At 38.2% G+C, this 18,251-nt stretch overlaps 1 protein-coding gene across 13 annotated transcripts in view; it reads right to left on the bottom strand.

The window, feature by feature from the left end:
• DTNB (dystrobrevin beta) overlaps window positions 1–18,251 on the bottom strand; it is a 228,707-nt gene that overhangs the window by 43,743 nt on the left and 166,713 nt on the right. For all 13 annotated transcript variants that reach the window (XR_009054650.1, XR_009054651.1, XM_057741417.1 and 10 more), the window contains exons 11-12: window positions 11,972–12,061; window positions 8,435–8,522 (exon numbers count right to left, since the gene is read on the bottom strand). Coding sequence is in view for 11 of the 13 variants with exons in the window: in XM_057741417.1 (XP_057597400.1) it covers window positions 8,435–8,522; window positions 11,972–12,061 (178 nt within the window). In the remaining 2 variants the exon portion in view is untranslated. The remainder of the gene's footprint in view (window positions 1–8,434; window positions 8,523–11,971; window positions 12,062–18,251) is intronic.

Below are 18,251 nucleotides of genomic sequence, written 5' to 3'. Positions count from 1 at the left end.
AAAAGGAAAAAAGTGATCTTTCTTCCTCCAGAGAAGAGTGGACCAGTGGCCCGTTGAGCAAGTTCTCTATGTATTCTATTGAGAGTCTTGCGGGAGCCTGAACTGAACCTCAGAAAAATGGCTTGCCTGAGACTAAACCTGCTATACATAACAGATTTACAATTCCTGAAGACTAGAGTTAAAACTAATGGCTCCTTATGAGAGTGGAACCAGGGAAAATTATGGATGAGGAAATGAGCTCTGAAAGGAATTTGTTTCATATAATGACAAGCAAACAAAAATCCTGTAGTATTTTACTGGAAATTTCTAAAGAACCTTTTCAGTTCTGCAATGCTGAAGCATCTTTCAAAGAGGAAGTTAATACAGGAATCAAGAATTATTATCAACAGTGACTCCTAACCAGGCAAGATTCTTTGGCACGGAAGAAGCATTGTTACTCAAACATAAAGAAGTACAAGTAGAAGAAGATTCAAACCCTTAGTCAGCAGTCCCGCCTGGAGAAGCCTGTACCCTAGCTCCTCCACTTGGATGTAACAACAGGGAGAGCCCCCAGTGGACAGAGCTGAATGATGGCTTATTTCACCCAGACAAATTTCAAACACAGTTGAGTGTACATTAAATAACCAAGAAACGTAGGATTTTATTTATTGACTATCTTAGACACCACAGGACTCCTTAAAAAAAAAGAAAAAAGAAAAAAAAAGCCAGCTATCCTTTCCTAAATTGTCTCCAGGACATTGAAGCGGAAAAGACAGGGTAAATAGTTAGTTTATAAAAACATAATATACTTTAGCCAGAAGATAGCTAAAGATGATTTATTTCTTTCAAAAATTAAATAGTTCATTCATTCATTTACCCAACAAATATTTGCTAAGCACTTACTACATGTTAAGATACTGTTCCAGAAACTAGGATGTATTAGTGAATAAGATACAGCCTCTATCCTCATGTAGCTTACATTACATTGGGAGAGAAAGATAAGAAATATATATATTTCACATATTTCTCATCAGTAGTGATAAATTTGATGAAGAAATATAGGGTAATGAAATAGAACAAACTGGGACAGAAGACTTTTTAAATGAGGTAGTTATGAAAGACTCAATGAATTGAGGAAGCAAAGCAGGTGAAGGTCTGGGGGTTGGCGGGGTCGGGCTTGCTGGGCAGAAAGAGGGGAAAAGGCCCACAAGTGCTCCAGGTTGGTGTGTTCTGGTCAGTACTGATGGAGTGGGGCGAGCTATGAGGCAGGGTAGGTGATAAATTGGGAGGGCCCAGATCATGAAGGGCCTTTTCATCACAGAGTAGAATTTCCATTCCATTCTGAATGTGGTGTGAAGCCACTGCAGGATTTTGATCGAAGAAACACTGAATCAATTCCAAATAACATACGTACATACTCTGCCCTCATGGAGCCTAACTCCCTGTTCCTTAAGTATGGCCTCTCCATAGTGACTTCCTTTCAAAGAGGACAGTGTGGAAAGGGGACAAAAGAGTAACTTTATGTAGGAGAAATCTGACAAATGCTTCCTCAGCCAGGTGATCAAGGTCAACATTGACAGTGATGTGACACAGATACTCTATACGTATGATGTTAAGTGAGGAAAATGGCACTTATCTCTTCCTCCCCAAAACCCACAGTCCCAGTCTAATCATGAGAAAAACAGACAAATCCCAATTAAGGGCCATTCCTCAAAACTATCAAGGTCATCAAAAACAAGGAAAGTCAGTAAAAAGCTATGATGGAAAATAACCCTATATATATATATATATATTCATATATATATATATGAATCCCTATATATATATATATATATACACACACAAGTATATATATATGAATCACTTTGCTGTACACCTGAAACTAACGCAATATTGTAAATCAACTCTGTTTCAATACATAAAAAACAAAACAAACAAAATAACAAGTAAAGTCAGAGAAACTGCCATAGACCAGAGGAGCTTAAGGAGATAAGACAATTAAATGTAATGTGGTTATCTTGGATGGAACCCCAGAACAGAAAAAGGACATTAGATAAAAACTAACAAAATCTGAAAAAAGCATGGACTTTAATTAATAATAATGTATTGATATTGGCTCTTTAATTGCAACAAACACGCTATACCAAGGTAAGATGTTAACAATAGGGAAACAGAACATGGGTTATATGGAAACTCTGTGTACTAGCTTCAGAATTTTTCTGCAAATCTAAAACTGTTCTATAATGAAGCTTACTAAAAACTAAAACAAACAAACAAACAAACACTGCTTTGGCTACTAAGTGGAGGATTTACTGAGGTGGAATAAGAATGGAAGTAGATCACTTAGGAATCCTAGGGTTTGCTACTTACTTGCCATGTAAACCTTGAGTTACTTAATTTTACTATATACCTTTATTTTCTTGTCTGTAAAATGGGGATATTTATGGAAAGAAATGTGAAGAGGATCCCCTCCTCTGTTACACTAGTATTCTCTTAGGTTTAGGTAATCTTTAATGATGGAGACACACCTGAAAAATACAGGATAAGGAACAGGACTCCACTGAGCAAAACTGAACAAATACTATAAAATATTATAAATAGTCAGCAAACTGTAACCTGCTGGTATGCATTTTTGGAGGCTCCTAAAAAGAGACTAGGAGTTTCCCATCTGGGGGAACTTGGCAGGATGAGTTCCACAAAGTTGAGCCTAATATCAACTAGACTTCTGCTGCATCCCAAGGACAGTCCTCCCGTCATCCCAACTCACTTAGACTAACTGGAGAGCTATGGATTATTAATCAATCAATCTTTCTCTCTCTCTCTCAAAACCCCAGTAATTGGGGGGGGTGGGGCAGTGGTTCCCAAGCTAGCTGTGAATCAAAAGACTGAAAGTTTTCTTTTTCTTTTTTAAATTAAAATCAATGGACCCTACTAAACCCAGAGATTCTGATTCAGTAGGTCTGAGGCAAGGCCAAGAATCTATATCTATTTTAAGTGCTACACACAAGATTATAATACGTAGCCAGGTTTGACGACTATTTTATAGGGGTTTTAAGTCATTAAACGTGTGCAGAACACCACATGAAGATAAAATATTCTTGATCTTTAATTCTAAGAAGCCATAAGGATGTTTGTGGAATGGTACACTAGTGGAGCAGCTGACTTGATGATGAGGCTGTGAAGTCTGGGATTGGGCTACATGGGGAAAAAAAAATCTCAAAAATGTGTAAATGTTAGGTAGCATGACAATGGACAATGGTTTCCCTTTCTTTCCACCTTTCTTCCAAGTTGTCCATAATGAGTTTTTAATTTTTTCATAAAGAAAAAACTTTAAAAATAAACAAAAAACCACCTGATTACATCTAATGCTAGTGATGTCTGTGATGAAATTTTAAGATTTGCTGTTATTACTATGTTTTGCCACACACTGTATTTTTGTTGTTGTTGTTGTTTTAAAAAGGAATTCAGGCACTTCAGGAAAACAAATAAGCTCTTCTGGCTCATCTAAGCAACCTACAATTTCTCTATTTGAGGGTCAGCCTGAAGAGGTTTCAGTGGCCGTATCTGCCACCTGGGGAGACGGAAGGGTCTGATGCTGAAGCACTTCATAGGGTGTAATGCCAGCTGCTAAAATGTTTTAATGGTCTTTCTTTGTGGAAGGTTTTTGAAAAAAAAAATCAATACAAAGCCTATCTGGCAGGCTATAAATAAATTCTTTTGAGCACTACACCCACTTTATGCAAAGCACTTGTATCAGTGAGAGATTAGCAGATTAGAAGTCTTCTGTTTAATAGAAATCTAGTTAAGAAGACTCCTTCCTGAGAGACCCAATATTTATAACATAACTACACTTAGGAAAATAAACTGAAGATGAAAGGGGCCATATCAGTATTTAGTCTCAAGACCATTCTAACAATTATCATTTTCACATGAATTAGAGAATTGGCATCAGAAACTATCAGGTGTAAACAGATTTATCTTGTTGGCAGTAAAGGAGTACTAGGATATCCTTTTCAGGGTCAAACAGCTTTGGAGCTTTTATTTACAAAATTTAAAAAGTACTATGTAAAGTCAACAAGACTATATAATGGTATTAACTATACTTAATTTAAAAAATCTAACCACAATGCTATTCCATCTCAAAAAATTTAATTATTTATAAATTTTAATTTCTAAAATAACGAACATTTGTGACTGATTGAGGGCATGTGTAGGGTTTAACTAATTAAATAAAACTAGTCTTAAAACCTAGACTTTTAAAACCCAGACTTTTTTCCCCCATTCTGTTCCATTTCACTAACCTTTAGAGTTGAAATGTTAGTCAGATGTATGACAATATTAGATTCTCAGGGAAAAGATTTTGAAGTCTAAACAAACCCAAAGGAATAAATTATGTTTTAAGAGAGAAACAAAGCAAAAGTCTCGGACTTCCCTGGTGGCACAGTGGTTAAGAATTCCCCTGCTAATGCAGGGGACACGGATTTGATCCCTGGGCCAGGAAGATTCCACATGTACAGAGGAACTAAGCCCGTGCACCACAACTATTCAGCCTGTGCTCTAGAGCCCGAGAACCACAATTACTGAGCCCATAAGCCACAACTATGGAAGCCTGTGTGCCTAGAGCCCGCCTCTGCAGCAAGAGAAGCCACCACAACGAGAAGCCTATGCACTGCAATGAAGAGTAACCCCCCTTGCCGCAACTAAAGAAAGCCTGGGCACAGCAATGAAGACCCAACACAGTCAAAAATAAATAAATAAATAAATGAATGAATGAATAAATAAACCATTAAAAAAAAAAAAAGAAAAACTCTCTATTGGCAGCTTTCATAACTATTTCTCTATGAAGAAGTAAACATAAATTACTACACATTTCTGAAACTAATACACTGTAAAATATTGTCCTGTAAGACCTTGGCCTGCCTGTCCAGTCTAATCTCATTCCAAACAATACTGGACCTAATGGTTTGTGGTTCCTGTAATCTCTCTAAGAAATCTTTGACTGCTCCAACGTCATAAAGATATTTTTGTTTTTTTTTTATAACAGCTTTATGGTTCTAGCTTTTATGTTTTTAAGTTTATGATACATTTCAAATTGGTTTCTACGTATGGTGTGAGGTAGGGGTAGAGGTTCTTTCTTTCTATACAGATAAACAGTTGTTCCAGTAGCATTTGTTAAAAAGATTTTCCTATCCCAATTGAATTGCTTTTGTGCCTTGTTGGAAGTCACTTGACCTCATACGTGTGCATCTATTTTATGGATGACTCACCTCTCCTTTTGCCAATACCATACTTTCCTGATTACTGTGGCTTTAGAGTAAGACTTGATGTCAAGTAGGGTTGAATCCTCCAACTTTGCTCTTTTCCAAGGCTGTTTTGGTTTTCTAAATATATTTGAAAATCGGTTGGCATTTTGATTGGTATTCAATTTACAGATCAATTTGGGGAAATCTGCCATTTTACTAATTCTGAATACTTGGCTCCATGAATATGACATACCTCTCCATTTATTAGGTTTTCTTTAATTTCTCTTAGCAATATTTTACAGTTTGCAGTCTTGAACATCTTTCATTAAGTTTACCCATAAGTATTTGATGGTTTTTAATGTTACAGTAAATGTTATTTCTCCTAAAGTTAATTCTTAATTGTTCACTGCTAGCAGATAGAAATACAACTTTTATATATTGACTTTGTATCGGTTCTAGTAGTGTTCTTGTAGGACTTTCTTGAGGACTTCCTACACAGAATCATGTCATCTGCAAATAATGACAGTTTTACATCTTCCTTTCCAATATTCATGTCCCTTTTTTTTCTTGTCATGTTGCACTGACTGGGACCTCCAGGACAATTTTGAATAGAGGTAGTGGAAGCAGACATCTTTGACTTGTTCATAATATTAGGTGGAAATATTCCAAATTTTAACCTTTAAGTGTCATATTAGCTATATGGTTTTTGTAGGTGTTCTTTATCAGGTTAAAGGAGTTTCTTCTTACTCCTACAGTATTGAGAAGCTTTATCAAAAATGGGCATTGTATTTTGACAAATGCTTTTTATGCATCTACTAAAATATAATTTTCTTCTTTAAATTGCTCATATGGTGAATTACACTGGCTGACTTTCACATGTTACATAAATTTGCATTCTTGGATAAATCTCACTTGATCATGGACTATTATCCTTTTTACATATTGCTGGATTCAATTTGCTAATATTTTGTTAAGGACTTTTGCATCTATGTTCATGATAGAACCTGGCCATCAACTTTCTTCTTTTGTAATGCCCTTGTATTGTTTTGGTATCAGGTTATAGTGGCCTGATAAAATGACTTGGAAAGTGTTCCTTCTTTATCTATTTTCTGAAAGTTTACACCAGATTGTTATTATTTCTTCCTTAAACATATGATAGTATTCAACAGTTAAGCTATTTGAGCTTGGAGTTTTCAAAGTTAATTATGAATTCAATTTCTCTAACAGATTTAGGACTACTTAGATTCTCTATTTATTCTTTTTAAAAAAATCTTTCTCTCCTTCCTCCCTCCCTCTCTCCCTCCCTTCCTTCTTTCCTTTGCTGCACTGGGTCTTAGTTGCAGCATGTGGGATCCTGTATTTGCGGTATGCAGGCTTTTAGTTGCAGCATGCATGTGGGATCTAGTTCCCTGACCAGGGATCAAACCTGGACCCCCTGCATTGGGAGCCTGGAGTCTTAACTGCTGGATCACCAGGGAAGTCCCTAGATTTTCTATTTCTTATGTCAGTTTTGTTAATTTGTGTCTTTCAAGAAATTTGTCCATGTCATCTAGGTTGTCAAGTTTATTGGCAAAAAGTTGTTCATAATATTCTTATCATCCTTATAATATTTATAGGATCTGTAGTGATGTCCTTCTTTCATTCCCGATACTGGCAATTTGCTCTTTCTTTCTTTCATTGAAATAGAATTGATTTATAATATTGTGTTAGTTTCAGGTATACAGTATAGTGATTTAGGGTTTTTGCAGATTATATTCCATTACAGCTTATTACAAGATAACAGGTATAATACCTTGTGCTATATAGTAAATCTTTGTTGCTTATCTATTTTATGTGTAGCAGTTTGTATCTGTTAATCCCATATCCCTAATTTGTCCCTCCCTGCCTCCTTCTTCCCTTTGGTAACCACAAGTTTGTTTTCTATATCTGTGAGTCTGTTTCTATTTTTGTATATAGATTCTTTTGTATTATTTTTTAGATTCCACATATAAGTGATATCGTATAGTATTTGTCTTTCTCTGTCTGACTTATTTCACTAAGTATAATATTCTCTAGGTCCATCCATGTTGCTGCAAGTGGCAATATACCATTCTTTTCTATGGCTGAGTAATGTTCCTCTGTGTGTGTGTGTGTGTGTGTGTGTGTGTGTGTGTGTGTGTGTGACATCATCTTAATCCAATTATCTGTTGATGGGCACTTGGGATGCTTCCATGTCTTACCTATTGTAAATACTGCTGCTATGAACACTGGGATACATGTATCTTTTCCTTTAAGTCTTTATTAAATTTGTTACAATATTGCTTCTGTTTTTTATGTTTTGGTTTTCATGAGGCATGTGGGATCTCAGCTCCCTGACCAAGGATGGAACCCACACTCCCCACACTGGAAGGCGATGTCTTAACCACAAGACCTGCAGGGAAGTCCCCTGCATGTACCTTTTTTGAATTAATGTTTTCATTTTTTCCAGATATACACCCAGGAGTGGAATTGCTGGATCACATGGTAGTTCTATTTTTAGTCTTTTAAGGAACTCCATACTGTTTTCCATAGTGGCTGCACCAATTTATACTCCCACCAACAGTGTATGAGGGTTCTATTTTCTCCACATCCTCTTACCTTTCTTCTTGATCAGGATTTCTAGGGGCTTATTAATTTTACAGATCTTTTAAAAGAAACAAATTCTGGTCCTTTGATTTTCTTTTATTGATTCATTTTTAAAAGAGGATATTGTAGATAAAATTAAAGGCCACTGCAGTGGCTAAGAATCCGCCTGCCAGGGGACACAGGTTCGTGCCCTGGTCTGGAAAGATCCCATATGCTGTGGAGCAACTAAGCCCATGTGCCACAACTACTGAACCTGCGCTCTAGAGCCTGTGAGCCACAACTAGTGAGCCTGAGTGCCACAACTACTGAAGCCTGCACACCTAGAGAAGCCACCACACTGAGAAGCCCATGCACAACAAAGAGTGGCCCCCGCTCACAGCAACGAGAGAAAGCCCGCACAGCAATGAAGACCCAATGTAGCCAAAAATAAATATATAATTAAATAAAAAAAATTAAAGGCCACTGCACTCCCTTCCCTAAACCCATTCCCCTCTCCCTGTCTCTGAGGTATCCACTCTCCTGAGTTTCATGTTTACCATTCCCCTTCTATCTGTATATTAAAGTAATGCCAATTTCTGCTACTCTACTGGAATCCTCTGTTTACTCACCATGTTTCCTGCCTCTGCAGCCAGCCGGGCAGCATAGCGAGCTATAAGCCGGTGTTCCTCGTCCAGTCGGCTAGGACTGTCCAGGACACTGCCAAGGAGATAAAAATTCAACAGGTATCTATTAAACATCCCCTACTCTTGCTTCTCTCTCAGAAAGAACAGATGGGAGAAACACTTGTGAAAAACAATGATAACAAAAGAAATGGAGACCTGAATCACAGATACTAACGGTCTCCTGAGACACAGGGGATTTAGAGAAATGACGAGGCCACGCATAACATTTCTCTTTGGCAGTATATCCCTGTTGTTCCCACACCTTCACAGGAGACACTTCTTTTTGAATGCAAGGGCTGAGAAAAGACAGGGCATCTATAAAGCCTGAGGGAGCGATCTTCCATCAGTTGTTTTAAGAAAACCTCATGACTTTTAGATATAGGTCTTGAATTAAAAAAGACCAAGAGAAAACTAAAGCATCATGAAAAACAGAGGGCTGAGGAAACGTATACTTAACACGGGCTGAGCAAAACTGAGGAACCTCAGCTAGGGCAGGCTCACAACATGGTACAGCTGGGGCAGATCCCATGGTATCAAACATTCCCCTTCAGTGCCTCTTTTTTTTTCTTTTACCGTGCTTGTTCTACAACGGTAGCCCCATCTTAGAGTGAGTTAATTTAGTCTGTTACACTTAATAAGAGTTCAGCATTCTAAAAATTTTAAGACCCACTAAGGTGGGAGTTCAGAGAGTGCCGCACCCGGATGAAACAAGGGTTCTCGAGCAGGCGGCTAGTTCTGTGTGTGTGTGCTGCGCATATGGAGCTTTTTGCTGATTACGAGTGACATCTTTAATTCAGCATGTGACGTCAACCGCTATTTATCCATATCAGGGCACTCCTAGATTAATCGGGACTGTGGCTGTACAATTCTTCCTTGTTTAAGTCTAACAGATGCTTTAAGGCAACAGTAATGATGATGACTAACTGACGAGAGATGGCTATCGTGGCTTTCTTCTACTTTGGCTCTAGGTTCTTGGAGTTCCAAAAACCCCTGACTGGAATTTAACAGTATGACAAAACATGAAATATGAAATAATTTAAAGACATGAGCTCACTATTCATCAAATCTTTGTTGTAATTACTGAGGGGAATCTGGGAAGGATGGAGTTAAATCAATAGAGATCTGCCTGGACTTTTCATGTATGAAATCAACTGCATTTTTCTTAGATTTTTTTTTTTTTTTACCATCCTATATTTCTATCTCTATGGCTAACTCTTTAAGCTTAATTTGGTCTTTCCTCTAGGATGGATTTTTTAAAAAAAAATGTGCTGCCACTGTCACTGTCTTCTGTGCCAATGACACGTCTCAACACTATGTAATTTTAGGTGTGCAAATGTCAGTCTCTAGCATGTATAATCATTTTCTCAAAAGATGATCTTGTAATAAGAACATGCTACCATCAGTTGGCTTTAATACTTTAGGGTCAAGGCCGCAAGGTCAGGGCAAACTATAATATTTGCACCTTAAAGATGTCTGTCTGGAATAAGAGGACTATCTTTATCTTTTAAAATAACAACAAAATGAACATTTAACAGTGCAAGTGGATACTACCATGGAGGGAATGCAAGCCTAGGAAGTGGGACTTAAAGTGGCTGGCCTTTGTTTTCTGGCAAGGGACACAATAGGTTTCTCTGTGCAAAAGAGCTCCTCCTTCTCCATCACATTCCATCTCCCTAGGAAAGTCAATTTTATCTATCATTCATACCCTAGTATGGAGGACATGGTTGCTTTAACTGGCTATGCTTTCCAGCCAGAAACTAGAACTTTATGTTGATGAGAGGTTTTAAGGTCAAAGAGAGCTATGAGGGAAATCAGAAAGGTTCCTTATTCTTCTACTTGAGCTGATTTTGACTCTCAGAATTAGTTAGCCAGGAAATGTCTGACTTCTTTGAGGAAGGAAGAAGCTCAGTTCTTAGACTATAAATCAAGAAGAGATGCAGTACTCACCCAATCCTCATGTTCTTCCAGGGTTCCTGGCCACTTATTCTTGCTCAGGGAGCCTAATCCCTAAGCCATGAGACTTGAGAATCTCAGCTAAACCTAGCATAAATCTTTGGCTTAAATATCATGTAGTAGTTTCTGTCCAACATTCCGCTGTTACATTCACTTTTAATCACTTGGACAATTGCCCTTACTGATAATAAATAAGCTGTCCTGCCATGGGGGAGACAACTCTTTTCCTAGAGACCAAGGGGCTGGGACAGAGTACTCAGAAATCATCTGCTGGATGAGGAGACACTCTGTGATACAATGCACAGTTAGCAGGCCTTCCCACCCACAGAATAAGCCTATTAAACATAGTTGGGAGGTAGGAGAATCCTACAGTCTAAGGCTTTAGAGATGGGTAAATGCCTTAAAGTAATAACGCCATTTGGTCACACTGGGAAAACTATGCGAAATGCTATGAAGTGTAATACTTAAAACAGTCCTTTTCAAGTATACATATTTTAAAGTTGATTTTAACTTATTTTTCTGTTATCATGGGGATAAGAGTTTCCCATGGGACCATGGCATGTTAAGGACAAAACTAAGGTTAAAATTTAAGGCTCCAGCCTCTCTCATGTGTTTAAGTTTATAAATTATAGTTTTCTCTCTAAGAATAAGAATCTCAGTTGTTTGGCACAGAGACTCTTCTTTGCTGCTTTGTAAAGGGAAGGGATGGCTTCAGATTACTTAAACTTTACCTGCCATTCTCCTTGCAGAATGGTGGCGGGTGTGGGCATGGACTGGGCAGATAGCTTTGGGTCTGCCTGAATGTAACGGCACTCTATTTGGGATTACCTCTTTTAAAGGTAATTAAAAGGGTTAACTTTGCTATAGTTAGTGGTTATCAAATGTTTTTTCACCATAACCCACTGAGGGATCAGTCATATTTCCATATTAACTGTAGTTTGTAGGGAGAGAGGTATGTGGGGTTATTATAATACATATAATTATTATAATATGGGGAGGTATGTATAGTTTGGTAAAAGTCTCTCAGGGGAAAATGACCCAATACCACTGTTGAAAATCACTGGTTTAAATAATCTACAATGACAGCTTTTTGGGAACAGATGAAAATGCAACACGTAAAGATGAAACAAGGTGATGGTGTCAAAGCCCCCACGTTAGACAAGGTGTACTGATCAACCCTAAACTTTGAAGGTCGATAGAGCGATTTCATTACTTAGGCAAGAGGCTGCATCAAATACCTCTGTGAACACACATCTCTGGGACTGCACATCTCTCTGAGGTTTAAGGGAACTCACTTTAAAGAAGAATTTCTGATTATATGTTTAGGTAAGTGCCCAGGCTTGGCAAGGTTCCTTTTCTTTTAGAAGCTAATGCTTTAGCAATTATTTAAACTTTGCCAAACATAGCTGGTAGCTTCTCAAGAAAAACCCCACATGCAGAGCTTTTTCCAGCTGGCAACCCCGGGTACTAGAGCTCTCCCTCCCTTTGATCAGCCCTTGGCCACCCGCCTGCTGCTGCTCTACCACTGACCGTGCACAGTGCTGCAGACGGGCCACATAGGAGGCTATCAGCGCGTGCTCATCCGCCAAGTGACCGGGTATATCCTGGCTATACTGTAACCTAGGGACAACGGAGGCAAAGACAGCAAGCGTGACACAAACACACACACAGCGAGAAATGAACATGGATTAAAATGGGTAAACGTCAAAGAAAAAGAGAAAAAAAAATCACGATAAGGAAAACAATAAAAAAAACCACAATGCATAATGGAATACGGTGTTAGACCACAGGGAATACACCTCATGAATCCTTTAAACAAAAGCTGTCCCTTAGGAAATGGCTTTGGTAGACTGATACTACAGCCCTTGACCAAAGAAGGGGCCACCAAGCAGCCTTGCCCATCAGACTTGCCCACGTTCTGGGCTCTGTGACGGATGCGCCTTTTCGGGAATGCCCTCTGGCAGGAAAACTGAGGCATAGTGGGTCTATTTAATCACTAAATGGCCCCATAGTGCTTCTATAGCTTTTGTCTACATGTAAGAGTGTTCAGTGTTATTTCATGATACCAGTTAAACCTTTTTATTTCTATAAGGATACTGCCTTTAGCATCATTGTATTTTCTCCCATAAAACTGGTACTTAAACCAAACTTGTTAGAATTGTATTTAATTGTAAGACGATGTTGTATACAATCTGAGTGAGGCTCTCTCTTATAGATATATGGAAGGTCCTAAAGCACGTGATCTTTTTTTGTTTTAAACTTTTTACTAAAGAAGTATTAAAATATGCAGAAAATAGAAACGGTAATCTAATGACTACCCTCCATGTACCCATCAACAGAGCTCAACAAAAATCAACACTGTCAGCTTGTTTAATTTATTCTTCCTCCTCCCAACTTTTCGTACAGGAGTGGGTGGCTATTACACCTAAAAAAAGTAACAAAAAATTCTTTAATATCTTAGTCCACCTGAAAATTTCCTCAAATCTCAAAAAATACCCTTTTACAGTTAAAGTCAAGATCCAAACAAGGTCCACACTTTGCATTTGGTTAATATGTTTCTTTTCTGTTTGTATTTGATTATATGTTTCTTTTTTTTAAATCTATAGCAGTTCTTTCTTTTCTCCGTTTCTTCCATGTCATCTATTTGTGAAGAAAACAGGCTACCTTGTAGCATATTCTACATTTTGGAGGCATCATTTAAATTCATTCCTCTAGCCCCTGTGGGGTCAGATCTAGATGCTTGACTAAAGTTTTTGCTTTTGTTTTGTTATCGAGAAGGGGCTAGAATCCATCATATGCAATATAATGTACTTATAAATCAAACAAGAGACATAATGGAATGGACTGTAAATACTGATCAGTGGATTCAGATGTCATTGGTTACATCTCTCCATTACAAACTTCCCCATCAACTTTTCACCTAACAATTTTAGCATTTACTGATGATTCTTGCCTAGATACATTATTTCATGAGGGGCTGCAAAATGTTGACCTTCCAATTTTATTATCTTTTATGCATTTATTAATTTCTTGTATTTGTTTATTGTGCAATATTGCTCATTCAGGAATGGTAAAACAAATGATTGATATTTCTTATTATTTAACAACAGAAAAATGAGTTAGTGCCTTAGGAGGTGTTTTGTTTGTTTAATATCATTACAAACTCATAGATTTGTATTTATCTGATGTACTTCAATCCATTGCAATCATCTCTTTGGTGTTCAAATTGTCCTAACTTTGGCCAGTGGGAAGCCCTGGAAGCAGGCTCTAGTGTTCTTCTGACATATCCATTAGAGCTTACCAGCTTTCTTGTTTGTACAATAAGATGCCCCAGTCTCATCTTGTATATATCCTGCTCCACACTTGGAATCAACCATTCTTCCAAGGATCCAACGTTCCCTTTACCGAGAAGGAGGGTGCTCATTCATTGTTCTTGGGTTGTCACTGCTTCTAGGTCTTTTCAGTGGATAAAGCTAGGAAATTTCTATACTTTAGAGAGAATAAAACTAAGTTCTCTCACCATTTTCAGATGCCATTCCATTTTTAGCTTGCATTATTTTTAATGAGAATTCATTGGAAAATTTTATCTTTGTTTCCCTGTATGTAGCATGTCTTTTTTTCTAGCTGCTTTTAATATCTTCCCTTTGTCACTGGGTTTTTTGTTTTTTTATCTTTTTGTTTTTTTGCAATTTGATTGCCATGTGTCTTGGTATGTTTTTCTCTGTGTTTATCCTGCTTATAGTTTGCTGAGCATCTTGTATCTGTGGGTTTGTAGTTTTTGTCAAATATGTAAAAATGTATTCAGAAATTTGGAAAAATTATTTCCTTAAATAATTCTTCTCTTCCCCCTCTGTTAGACTGTTTGACATTGTTCCAAAGGTCACTGAGGCTCTGTTCATTTTTCAGCCATTTTTCTCTCTGTGCTTTATTTTGGATAGTTTGTGTTGCTATCTCATTAAGTTCAGTGAATTTTTATTCTGCAATTTCTGATTTACTGTTAAGCCCATCCACTGAATTTTTCATTTCAGGTATAATTCCTTTCAACTCTGTAAATTCTATTTTTTTACTTTAAAAGTTTTGATGGAAATAGACTATGTGCATAAAGTCCCAATCACATTTACACTCGGTTCTTTTTTATTTCTCACACTTCCTGCACATTATGTTGACACTTTTTGATATTTACATTTTTGATATTTGTCATGTCCGCTTTAAAGTCCATGTCTGCTACTTGTATCACATCTGTTATTTCTGGCTCTGTTTATATTGACTAATTTTCTCCTGGTTACAGGTCATATTTTCCTGCTTCTTCCTGTGTCTTCTAATTTTTCACCAGATGGTGCAAATTCTGAGTATCATGTTGCTGAATGTCTGGATTTTGTTGTCTTCCTCTAAAGAATCTGGCAGTCAGTTTCCTTGTGAACAGCTTGATCCTTTTGAGGCTTGTGTTTAAGCTTCATCAGTGCAGATCTGGAGTAATCTTTATTTAGGGCTAATTTCACCCTGCTCCTAAGATGCAGTCTTTCTGGGATCTTCACTGAATGCCTCAAGTGTTCAATGATAACTCTCTACTCTGGTTGGTTGGAACTCAAACAACAGTGTGAGCTCAGGTAGTTGTTCCACTTTCCAATCCCCAGGAGCTGTTCTTTCCCAGGTAGTTGTTCTTTGCTGGTCTTGTGAAATCTCATTCTGTGCAAATACAGCTTAATTTTCAGCCAAAGACTCAAGGGATCTGTCTTCAGATTTACGGAGCTCTTTCTCTGCACACTTCCACCGCTCTGGTGTCTTGCTTGGCAAATTCCAGCCTCCCCAAACTCCAATGTCTACCTTCTTACTCTCAGCAAGATTACCTTGCTCTGCTTATTTCCTGCACTGGAGTTTGGCAAATGTGTTTCAGCAGAAGGCCTGGGCGATCATAGGGCTCTCTCATTTGTTTGCCTTCCCTCAGGAATCAGTCCTATGCTACTTACTGTCTAATTCCTGAAAACAGTTGTTTCTTATACTCAGATCATTTTTCTAGTAGTTTATAGTGGGAGAGCTAATCTGATACCAGTTAGTTCACCATGACCAGAGTGGAAGTTCTCTCTGTAGTGATTTATTTTTATCATACTTTTGTAAAGTATCAATCCACTTCAAACTAGAAATTGAATAAAACAAAACTGCATCTTTACAGCAGACAGATTGAGAAGTAGGCTATATAACCTTGCACACCATCACAAAGGCTTTAGCTTTTACTCTATTAGAAGCTGCTGGAAGGTTCTGAGCAGAAGTGAGGTACGACATAACTTACATTTTAACAGGATCATTCACTTTAGGAGAGATAAACTGCCAGGGAGCAGGGGAAGAAGCAGTCAATTAGAAAGCAACTGGACATTCCAGATGAAAGACAAGAGTGGCTAGGAAGTAGGAGTAGCAGTAGAAGTGATAATAAATAGCAAGATCTTGGATCGATTTTGACAGTGTTTTTGGACAGATTTGATCTAGTAATCTGACAGTTTAGATGGGAGAAGAAGCAAGGGTTCTGACCAAGCAACTAGAAGAATGGGACTGCCATTCACTGAGATGGGGAAGAGTACAGGAGAACTAGACTTGGTGGGAGAAGATACAGAAGTCAGTTTAAAATATGCTAATTATGAAACATGCATTAAATATCCAAATGAAGGTACTGATTAGGAGGAAGATATGTGAGGGAAAAGGGAAAAACTCAGGGAAAAGGGAAAAACTCAGGGAAAAGGTCAGGGCCAGAAAAATTAGCTTAGGAGTTACCAGTATGCACATATTCTTGAAAGCCATGACTACAGATGAGATCACCTACAGTGAATGAGTACAGATAGAAAAAAGTAGTCCCTCTGGTATGCTAACATTTACAGGTCAAAGAGGTATGGAAAAACCATCAAAGGAGGCCAAGAAGGAATAGGAGGAAAACCAGAAGAGCAAAGTATCTGGAGGCAAGTACAGAAAGTGATTCATGTAGAAAAGAGCAATCATCTACATCAAATGCCACTGATGGGTCAAGCCAGATAAGTCCTGAGAATTCACCATTGGATTGAGCATGTGGAAGTCACTGCTCTCCTTGACAGAAGTGGTTCTGGCAGGCTAACAGGCAGTGAAAATCTAACCAGGGTATGTTCCAAAGGAAACGGCAGAACAGAAATTGGAGACATTTACTACAGAAGCAACAGTCCATTAAACTCCATGTTAGTGTTATATGAAGATTGCTATTCAGAATTAGTGTTGCTTGCCAGACAATTAGGGATCTCAGCCAAAATGAAAAGCATTAACAGTAGCTGCCTATGGTAAATAAGGAATTTAAATGTCTATGAATTTTCTGACAATTTTGTTTGAGGCATGGATAGTATATTATTCCATTCGCATTTAAAACTGTACCTTTTTTTCCAGATTTACTTTTTGAATTTAAACTCCTTCCTTTTTTTGAGTATGCATATATGCATAATATGTGTGGCGATGTGTATATGCAACACATATACAACCCCCAACTTACAAACAGATTTTGCTTTAGAAGTCTGTTTTTCTAAAGCAAAGTCCATAGTTTGGAACCCCATAAAATAATAAAATAATAAAAATAGTAATTGTTCTATGTCTAAGCTGTTAAACGTCAATTCAATCTGTAAAAGTAGGTGATTTTCATGCCTGAGTATACAATAGTTTGAATAGCACTTCTGATGGCAACTGGGCATTGGAGTCACTGTTTGGAGCGCCTACTAGGCGTTGGCACTGTGCCAGGAGATGAGGGCACCACAGTGAGCAGAACACAGACATGGCTCCTGCTTCCTTGATGTTAACAGTCAAGTAGAAGAGAGAGGATCACACAAATAAGTAAAATTGCAAATGTAATGAGAGGGACACTGTTCTCCTGTGAGAGGACATGACAGTAGAATTTTACCCAATTAGGAGATCAGCAAAAGCAAGGATAAGTTCAATGAACCAGACTTAAAAAGAGGAGTGACCATGAAATGAATACATTTCTCCCCTGGTACCCTAAAGAGCATTCTTTCCCTCACAAAGCCCCCCAGCTCTAAACCATTGGTAATAATGAGCATAGTTGGGGCCAGAGGGTCCTGATGGGACTGGCAGGGTCAGAGGCAGCATTTCTAAAAATGTGTTCCCTAGACTTCTTCCTTCAGAACTTTCAAGGTTCTACTGAATCAAATTATCTGGGAATGGGGCTTGGGAATCTGCATTTGAAACGAGCTTCCAGTGCTCCGGGAGCTCAGTGCAGTGGAGAACTGCTCTCCAAGATGATGGGGCCTTTGAAGCCTAGGTGATAATGTCTCATGGCTTCAGCAGCATCTCCAGTGGTAGCAAGAGAGGGCACCTTTGGCCACGGTTAACAGCACACCCGTGGGGACAGGCAGCAAGGGGAAGGGATCTGAGCGGAGGCAGGTCGGGATGAAGGGTAAGCAGTGGTGGGACAAGGTCAGAGGCAGTACAAGCACAGTAGAGGCAGTGTGCGGCCCTGGCAGCGGAACTATTTACTAAGTGGGAGGCAGCAGAGCATAGCAACTGAGATCATGGGCTTTGGAGTCAGGCAGTCTTGGGTTTAATCCAAACTCTGATACTTACTAACTATGCAAGCTTGAACATTAACCTCTCTATGTCTTAGTCCTCTCATCTGTAAAATAATAATAATATAAAATCTACCTCATCAAATATTTACCCTAGAGAGTGCTGGGAGGATTAAATAAGATAACACAGTAGTCATTATCAACAAAGTCCCTGTGACCCATCAGATACTTTCACAGGTCTTTTGTTTGTTCTCTGGACAATCTTCCATAAAAGGTATCACTGTAAT

Source organism: Hippopotamus amphibius, chromosome 7, assembly GCF_030028045.1.
Source record: "Hippopotamus amphibius kiboko isolate mHipAmp2 chromosome 7, mHipAmp2.hap2, whole genome shotgun sequence".
NCBI lineage: Eukaryota > Metazoa > Chordata > Mammalia > Artiodactyla > Hippopotamidae > Hippopotamus > Hippopotamus amphibius.
This window is presented reverse-complemented; position numbering and strand designations above follow the sequence as displayed.